This window comes from Urtica dioica, chromosome 5 (assembly GCF_054948205.1).
Source record: "Urtica dioica subsp. dioica isolate 48M chromosome 5, U.dioica_male_clone48M_v1_H2, whole genome shotgun sequence".
In the NCBI taxonomy this organism is placed as follows: Eukaryota; Viridiplantae; Streptophyta; class Magnoliopsida; order Rosales; family Urticaceae; genus Urtica; species Urtica dioica.
In genome coordinates, this window is record NC_142760.1 from 33643976 (window position 1) to 33653962 (window position 9987).

General features: G+C 43.9%; 1 protein-coding gene across 1 annotated transcript; it reads left to right on the top strand.

Annotated features, from left to right (window-relative positions):
• Nucleotides 1–1847: 1847 nt before the first annotated feature.
• On the top strand, nt 1848–2837 carry LOC149397999 (uncharacterized). The gene has a single exon (XM_089614420.1). The coding sequence runs from the start codon at nt 1848–1850 to the stop codon at nt 2835–2837; it is 990 nt and encodes a 329-aa protein (XP_089470546.1).
• The last annotated feature ends 7150 nt before the right edge of the window (nt 2838–9987 follow it).

The following is a 9987-nucleotide window of genomic DNA, read 5'->3' on the forward strand; positions in this document are numbered from 1 at the left end:
TAACAACCGCTAATCTTTCTCAAGCATCAAGTTGAAGTATAAAATCATGAACAAGGTAGCTAATCTCGATCAAGCATTAAAACAGATTTGAATTAAGCAAAGTAGTAGAGAATGGAAATTGAACTTCAATATATTAAATCATATCCATAACCGAATCCTAAACCCGCTATGCCATAGTCCTTAATGGAATTAGTTCATAGCGTAGCGAGAAAACAAAAAGAGAATGAGAAAATAAAAATAAGAAACCATAATTAAAAACTAAATTGTGAATTAAAATACGGGAGTTCAAGGGTAAAAGAGAAGAATAAAACTGTAATTGGCGCGAATTGATGAAGAACGGCTCTCCTCTTTTTCTCTATTTCTCCCAAACACTAAGTGAAAACAATAAAAAAGAACTAAGATCCCTAAACAAGAGGTTGAGAAGTGTATTTATAGGCTTAGGTCGAAATTAGGGTGTTTCCTCTAATTTTCAGAGTAGACTGGGTAACAAAACTTGATCCGACGGCTCAGATTGCTCCAGAAAACGCGTTTCCTTCTTCTGGTTTCGTGCACCTCGCGGCGCGCGGTAGATGGGTCGCGGCGCGAGGTAGATCTTCTCGGGAGGTCGCGTTCCGCGCTTGACGCTCGGGGATTTTCGATGCTAAAGCTCTTCAACCTCGCGGCGCGCGGTATGGGGGTTGCGGCGCGAGGTCAACACTGCCATACCCTCGCGGAACGCGCAAACTGCTCTGAGATGGCTCGGGATGATTTCAAGACCTCGCGGCGCGAGCTGTGAGGGTCGCGGCGCGAGGTTTTGATGTCTTCTTGCCACATTCTTCATTTTTGACTCGTTTTTTTATCCCGAATGCCTCGATTTATACATATTTGCCCAGAGTATCATAGAAATCCCACTTTTGACCTGAAAACCTTCAAAACACACGAAAAACCTCTAAACTACTCAAGAACAAGCTCGGATTTAGTTGGGATGATAGGAGTTTTCTACGTACGACACGCACCTATCAAATACCCCCAAACTTAAACCGTTGCTTGTCCTCAAGCGACAAAACAATATGTTGTTACAAGAAGTTGGCCCTTTGATTCAAGCTTGCTTATTGTCTCTCGTGGTGGTTCTAACATCTCAAAGAACATCTGTTGGTTAAAGTTGTCAACTCGCGGTGAGGTCTTGCTGACAGCTTTATTTCTGGGCTCGCTGGATGCGTGCCATCTGTCTCTGTCTTGGATCAGAGGACATTCGTTTTGTTTGTCTCGTATATAAGACAATGCGAAACCCTAGGTAGGGTTACACACTTTCACGCCGAAAAACCTGAGTGTGCCAAAAAGGTTTTTGTGTATTCTCCATTGTGTGAGTTTTGTTTTCCTGGGCGAAGAACAACACACTAATACACTGAGTGATTGTAAGAGTGAAAAGCGAGGGGAGCTCAAGTCTAGGGGGAGCCTAGACTAGCATCAACCTACGGTTCACTGGGAGTTAGGAATAGTGAAAGGTTATCATTCATTGTATTCTGATTAAACTCATTTTCCGTTAGTGAAGTTGCTCTTTTCACCGGGATACTCATCCCTCCAGATTAGGCTTTTAAGGCCGAACTGGGTTACCATTCTGTGTGTTCGTTTACTATTATTATGTGGTGTCTTTACTGATGTTACTAATGTCTGATACAACACCGTAGAAATAGTTCATACAGTAGATCTGGACTTTCAAGTGGTATCAGAGCAGGCACCCAAAGTTACTGGGTGAGATTCGTTAGATCTAGCTGTTGTTGACCGAGATGGACACGTTCAGGGAATGAGGTTCTATCTCACGAGCACCACTTCTTGATGGGCAGAATTATGCGTACTGGAAAGCCAAGATGGGTGCGTTCATTAGGTCTATTGATCACAAAACATGGAAGTCTGTTGTCACAGGTTGGGAAGCACCCATAAAGCTGCTGAGTGATGGTATCACCTCTATGAAGAAGCCAGAAGTCGAGTGGAGTCCCACAGAAGATGAAGCAGCCATGTACAACTCAAAAGCTCTCAATGCCATTTACAATGGTGTTGACAGGAATGTCTTCAGACTGATCAATACATGTGAAAGCGCTAAGGAGGCTTGGGACATCCTGGAAACTACTTATGAGGGCACTGACAAGGTCAAGAACTCTCGTCTCCAGCTTGTTACTACCAAGTTTGAGAACATGAAGATGTATGAGGAAGAGACAATCAGTGAGTTCTATGTAAGAATTAGAGACTTGTCCAATGAGTCTCATGCTCTCGGAGAACCCATGTCAGACGCTAAGCTGGTGAAGAAAATCTTGAGGTCTCTTCCAGAGAGATTCAAGATCAAGGTGACTACGATTGATGAAGTCCATTATACATCGGAAATGAAAGTTGATGAACTCATTGGGTCTCTTCTCACTTATGAAATGTCTTTCACTGACTCATCAGAGAAGAAGCACAGGGGTTTAGCTCTCAAGACCACGTCAGCTGAGCCTGAATCTCCGAAAATGGAAGGATCCTCAGAATCCTACGATGAATCCCTTGCCCTGATGGTAAAAAACTATGGGAAGCTGATGAAGAGGTTTGAGAGGAGATCTCCAAACACACCAAGTCAGTCTAATCCCTCTCGCAACCGAGAAAAGACTCCTCGGAACTACAAGCCAGGGAGTTTCAATAAGAAAGGGAGAGAGGATAGAAGCAACCCGTTTGGATCTAAAGCCAAGGGAATTCAGTGCAGAGAGTGTGAGGGTTTTGGTCATATCCAAGCTGAATGCCCAAATTACTTGAGACGCCAACATAAGAACTTCAATACTACTCTCAGTGATGATGAGAGTGTTTCCGGGAGTGATGGTGGAGAAGAATGAGGAAACAATTTCTTGGCATTCATGACGAGGAACACTGAATCTAGTGAGGTCACCTCGGAGGAGAATAAAGGGAATGCACTGGCTCCTTCTGAGGGTTCTAATGAGTTCAAGTCTACTAGCAGTGAAGAACTAAGCGATGAATTTCTACTCCATGCGTACGAAGTTATCATGTCTCAGACTGAGGCATCGAACTGCTCGGGGAGTCTTAGAGAAGAGGCAGAAGAGGAACTCAGTGATGAAGTACTCTTAGAGGCTTACAAGACTCTCTTTGTCAAATGGGCAGATGAGTCTAATGCCTTCCTCAATCAAAAGGCTAAAATAGAAGAACTTGAGTTGATGCAATCTAGTCTCCTGGAAGAAATCGCTGAGATGAAAAAGGACTCTTCTGAGGAGATGAAGATCAGGATTGAATCTCTTCTAGAAGAGAAATCTCATCTGCTTGAGATCATTGGAAGTCTAAAGAAGGAAATCGCAAGACTGAATGTCGAGCTTGCTAGCATGACCAAATCTGTTCAAATGTTGAACTCAGGGACCTCAAGTCTGAATGAGATACTCAAGATTGGTCAATCCTCCTCCAACCACAGAGGACTTGGGTATTGTTCTGGGTCTCTTCCCTCTAAGAAGACTGTGTTTATCCCTGCTTCCCAGCAAAAACCTCGTTCAACAGAAAAGGTGTCACACACACCATCTGCAACATCTGATCAAATTTTTCCAAAGCATCACACAAGACCAGACTGGAAATGTCACTTCTGTGGAAAAATGGGACATATTCGTCCATTCTGCTTCTCTCTGTATGGAAGATTTCTTGAGAAGAAAAATACTGGTCAAAAGGTTCTGGGTGCTCAAAGCAGATTTCCCAAGAAAATGGTTGATCTGGGAGAAAGATCTCATCTTGTGTGGAGAATCAAGCAGGATCTAAGGGCACAGGTCGCCTATACTTCCTTGAAAGCTACATCGAGAGAGGACTGGTATTTCGACAGTGGATGCTCAAGACACATGACTGGAGAAGGCTCTTTCCTCAACAATGTTAAGGGATGTTCCAAGGGACATGTCACGTTTAGAGGAGGATCTACCGGTACTGTTGTAGGGAAAGGGAAGTTGAATGTATCTGGTTTGCCGGTTCTGGATAATATTCTTCTTGTCGATGGGCTCAAAACAAATCTTATAAGCATCAGTCAACTATGTGATCAGGATCTCACTGTCACCTTCACTAAAAATGACTGCAAGGTAACACGAGTAGAAAACTCAGTGTTTATGAAGGGGTTGAGGTCTCCAGACAATTGCTATCTGTGGTCTGGACCATCTATGACTTATGCTTCCTGAGCCAAACAGATGCGACTGATTTATGGCACAAGAGGCTTGGTCACTTGAATCTGAGAAGCCTGGGTAATTTGGTCTCCAAGGAGGCTGTCCGAGGTCTACCTTATCTCAAGATCAAAGAATGCAAGATCTGTGGGCAATGTCAAGTTGGGAAACAAGTCCGTGCCTCTCACAAAAAGGTTGATTATCTCACCACTTCTCGGGTGTTGGAACTCATCCACATGGATCTTACGGGGCCGATGCAAGTAGAAAGTCTTGGTGGTCGACGATATATCCTTGTGGTTGTTGATGACTACTCCAGGTACACCTGGGTTGATTTCCTACGGGAAAAGTCTGATGCTTTTGAAGCTTTTCAATCCTTGAGCTTGAGACTTCAACGTGAGAAAGAAAACTCTACAGGAAAAATAATGAAAATTCGGAGTGATCATGGTAAGGAGTTCGAGAATGGGAAGTTCCTTGATTTTTGCAGCTCCCAAGGGATCAAGCATGAGTTTTCTGCTCCAATCACCCCTCAGCAAAATGGGATTGTAGTACGCAAGAACAGGACTATTCAAGAAATGGCGCGTGTCATGCTCCATGCTAAGTCTCTTCCATATCGCTTTTCGGCAAAAGCAGTTCACACTGCTTGTCACATCCTCAACCGTGTCTCCATTCGCCCCGGTATGTCCTGCACCAGCTATGAAATTTGGAGGGAGAGAAAGCCTAGTGTCAAATATTTCCATATCTTCGGCAGTACATGCTTTGTGCTTGCTGATAGGGAGCCGAGAAAGAAGTTGGATGCCAAGAGTGATGATGCCATTTTCCTAGGGTATTCCTCTAGTGGTGCTGCGTTCAGAGTCTTCAACAAGCAGACAAAATGTGTCATGGAATCGAGGAATTTCATTGTGGATGATGAAGACAAGCCGTCAGAGGAAGATGAGACGGGAGTCTCATATGAAATTCTCTCCAGTGTTCCTGAAGATGTCTCAGACACTGAAGAAGCTTTCGCTGTCAATGAAGAGAATCCTGCACTTGATTCAACGACTATTGTCAAGAAAGTCTCTAGTATGATAAAAAAGAATCATCCCTCCGATGCCATTATTGGAGAACTAAATGAAGGAGTCGTCACCAGGAGGAAAGAGCCAGTGAACTACAGAGAAATGATTAGTAATGTGTGCTTCACTTCCAGGATCGAGCCCAAAAATGTCACAGAAGCTGTCAGTGACGAGTTCTGGATGAATGCTATGCAAGAAGAATTGGTGCAGTTTGAAAGAAATGAAGTCTGGAAACTTGTTCCTCAACCTGAAGATGTCAATGTTATTGGCACCAAGTGGATTTTCAAGAATAAGTCAGATGCCCTTGGAAATGTCACCCGAAACAAAGCTAGACTGGTTGCTCAGGGCTACTCTCAGATTGAAGGTCTGGATTTTGAAGAAACATTTGCCCCTGTTGCTAGGCATGAAGCCATTCGACTACTTCTAGGGATCTCCTGTCTGAAGAAGTTCAAACTCTATCAAATGGATGTCAAAAGTGCCTTCTTGAATGGATTCCTAAACGAGGAAGTCTATGTGGAGCAGCCAAAGGGTTTTGTATGGATTGAAGCAGGCGCCTCGAGCCTGGTATGAGCGGCTGGCTGAATATCTGTTCAAAAAGGGATACGTCAGGGGTGTTAAGGATCAAACTATGTTCATTAGAAAGAGTGGATCGGAGATGATGTTTGCTCAGATCTATGTGGATGATATTGTCTTTGGAGGAATGTCCCAGATGATGGTGGATCACTTTGTGGAACAGATGCAATCAGAGTTTGAGATGAGTATGGTTGGAGAACTCTCCTTTTTCCTTGGTTTCCAGATTAAGCAATTTGAAGGAGGAATATTCCTGTCACAGAGCAAATATGCTAAAGAGTTGGTCAAGAAATTCGGGCTAGAGTCAGGAAAACCAAAGAGAACCCCTGCTTCTACTATAGTCAAACTATCTAAAGATGATGATGGTGAGGCAGTTGACACCAAGCTGTATAGAAGCATGATCGGGAGTCTGCTATACTTAACCGCTAGCAGACCTGATATCTCATTTTCAGTGGGAGTTTGTGCTAGATTTCAGTCTCAACCCACCACAACTCATCTTAGTTATGTCAAAAGGATCATCAAGTACATTCACGGTACTGCTGACTATGGTATCTTATACTCTTTTGACACGAACTCGTGTCTGGTTGGTTTTTTTGATGCAGATTGGGGAGGCAATTCTGATGACCGAAAGAGCACCTCGGGTGGATGTTTCTTTCTCGGGAATAATCTGATTTCCTGGTTCAGCAAGAAACAGAATTGTGTATCTTTATCCACTGCTGAAGCTGAGTACATTGCTGCGGGGGCAGGTAGCACAGAGCTGGTTTATCTCAAATCTATGCTTGAAGAGTATGATGTTCCTCAAGACGTTGTCACCTTGTTCTGTGACAACACCAGTGCCATCAACATTGCAAAGAATCCTGTTCAGCACAGCAAGACTAAGCATATTGAGATTCGGCATCACTATATCAGAGATCTTGTGAATTACAAAATTCTCTCTCTAGAGCATGTCAATACGGAGGATCAACTGGCTGATATCTTCACAAAACCTCTGGATATGATGGAATTTGAGAAGCTCTGTTCTGCCTTGGGAGTGTGCATACCTGACTTATAGCAATTATTGGGCTGGCGAAGTCATTTATGGGCTATGACTTTGGCGCACAGAAGGCCCAATTGGGAAAATGTTGTTCACACTCTCTCTCAAAACGCGGCGTTTAGAGTAATTCGTTTGAATTACAACGTGACGGTTTATTTCCCAAGAAGAAGTACGATTTTTCCAACTGATATCACCATTTTTGCAGATCTTTGCCTCTTATTGCATCTCTCTTTAATCCCTTCTCTTCAGCTCTTGAAAAACTCTGTTTTCTTCATAATCATGGTGTCCACGAGAAGATGTACAGTGAAAGCCTCCAAGTCTACGGTGAAAGGAAAGGCCAAGGGTCTCTCTTCGTCCAAGACGGAGAGCATTCAAGTGAACAAGTACGGTGTAAGAATCAGAAAACCTCAGCCCGTCAGAGTCGATGGTGAGGCCGGAGACTCTTCGTCTAGGGCTGAGGCTACTGACCTTCGTGGTCTTCTTCCTCCTTTTCCTCAGGTATCAGTGACAGTTCTCCCTCACCCTGTTCCTTCCTCAGTTTCTAACCAAGAAAGCATGCATGTGGATGTTTCCTCTGAGCCTATCGGTTCTGAGAGGGAAACCATGAGCCCCACAATAGAGGCCATGGTGACTCTAAGAATTTAGGAGAAGGAAATGTGGAGAACACCTCCACGGACAACCCCAGTTCTCCCAGATTCGCTGATAAATCTGATCCCCCTAATCCTCAAGCTTAGGAGGCTGATGAAGTAGTCAATCCCACTCTGGCTGAGATGACCAGAGAACTTAAGGGTCAAGGTAATAGGTCGGTTGAGGACGTTTTAGGAGAGAATCACAGAGAGCCGATCTCCCGTGAAGACTTTGACTGAATCATGGATGAGGGTCTATAACCAGACTCAGATGTGGTTCCCCCAGGAAACATGCCCAGAAAGAAGACTAAAAGGACCTCCAAGAAGGCTGTTGAGAAGTCCTCCATTGCGGAGAAAGTCAATAAATCTGCTAGGAGGAAGAAGAGCATAGTGGAGACAACTGAAGCGAATGCCATTAATCCTCAGGAGGAGATTGTGGTGGAGGATGTCAGAGACCATGTCACTAACATCGTCGAAGATGAAGAAGCTGTGGAGGAAGCAAGGTCTCGCGACAAGAAGAAGAAGTCGTCTAGACAGGATGTTCCTGATGTTCCAATCACAGGAATATCTTTTCACACCCTTCAGAATGCCAGCCGATGGAAGTACGTCATTCTTCGGAGTATTGCTCCTGAACATGTGCTCTCTGATGAAGCTATGGAATGCGCTGATGTCATTGAACTTCTCAAGAGCACCGGGCTTCTCTCCACAGTGACCTCAGTGGGCTCCTACCACGCTCAGCTTGTGAGGGAGTTCATTGTCAATCTTCCTGATCAAGTCGATGATGCCACTTCCCCTCATTTTCAAAAGGTGGTGATCAGGAACAAAATCATTGACTTCTCTCCTAAGGTCATCCATGAGTTCATGGGTTCAAATGCTCCCACTTCTGAGGATCAAGTACCTTCAAGAATTGAGCTGATTTCTGAACTCACTGGAGGGAAAGACAAGAAAGGGTGGCATGAGTCTGGGCTGTACCGTGCTTCTCTTCTCAGTTCTAAGTACTCTGTTCTTCACAAAATTGGAGTCAAGAACTGGATTCCTATTGCTCACTCCACAGGTGTTTCTCTCGCTCTAGCTCAATTTCTCTTCATGATTGGCACAGGTCGTTCGGTTGACGTTGGGAAACTCTTCTACTCCCAAATCATCAAGCATGCTGGCTCTGAAGCTATAAAGCTTCCCATCCCTTATCCTGCCATGATCACTGGGATCATTTTGCGTCAACAACCGGATATTATGTCACCAAAAGAGATGAAAGCTTGCAGCTCGACTCTAGGGAAGATCTCCTTCAGCTACAAACTTTTTCAGAAGCATCATGTGGCAGACATCAAGAAGCCTCCCCAGTCCAGCCTACCTCACGCTCGCTTCAATGATGATGATGCTCCTGCTGTTCCTCCCATGTCAGCTGACGTCAGGAAACTGATGGCTCTTTCCCTTGTTGATGAGATCAAGCATCTGGAGACAGTGATTACTACCTCTACTGAGCGCAAGATGGCCCTTGAAGATTCTCTAGTTCGTATTCTCCCAAGTACCTAAACTTTTTATTTTTTCAAGATTTTTTGCGTGGCTCAGATACTGTTTAGCTGTTTTTCTTCCTTTTTTTCTTTGCTTGGCAAAAAGGGGGAGTAAAAAAGTCACTTCTAAAACTTGGTTATTTGGTTATATGTCTGTAACTTCTGAACCTCCCTCATTCTATGTTGTGCTACTTTATGGATATATTTTGTTGTTTCCTCTGTCAGTCACTGTGACAAGAGTGATCTCACAGTTAGATGTTCTGTTGTGCTGTGTGTGTGGCGAGAGTGCTCCTTGAAGGTTGGCATAGTGTTTCGTTTTTGAAGGAAGAGTTTTGCCTGCTCAAAGCCAAAGGGGGAGATTGTTGTTACAAGAAGTTGGCCCTTTGATTCAGGCTTGCTTATTGTCTCTCGTGGTGGTTCTAACATATCAAAGAACATCTCTTGGTTAAAGTTGTCAGCTCGTTCGGTGAGGTCTTGCTGACAGCTTTATTTCTGGGCTCGCTTGATGCGTGCCATCTGTCTCTGTCTTGGATCAGAGGACATTCCTTTTGTTTGTCTCGTATATAAGACAATGTGAAACCCTAGGTAGGGTTACACACTTTCACGCCGAAAAACCTGAGTGTGCCAAAAAAGGTTTTTGTGTATTCTCCATTGTGTGAGTTTTGTTTTCCTGGGCGAAGAACAACACACTAATACACTGAGTGATTGTAAGGGTGAAAAGCGAGGGGAGCTCAAGTCTAGGGGGAGCCTAGACTAGCATCAACCTACGGTTCACTGGGAGTTAGGAATAGTGAAAGGTAATCATTCATTGTATTCCGATTAAACTCATTTTCCGTTAGTGAAGTTGCTCTTTTCACCGAGATACTCATCCCTCCAGATTAGGCTTTTAAGGCCGAACTGGGTTACCATTCTGTGTGTTCGTTTACTATTATTGTGTGGTGTCTTTACAGGTGTTACTACTGTCTGATACAACACCTTAGAAATAGTTCATACAGTAGATCTGGACTTTCACAATAGACATAAAACAAAAACACACAAAAGAAGTTACCTACACTAAAC

Coding starts and splice junctions, on each gene's coding strand:
- LOC149397999 (XM_089614420.1), top strand. CDS start 1,848: ATGGGTGCGTTCATTAGGTCTATTGATCACAAAACATGGAAGTCTGTT.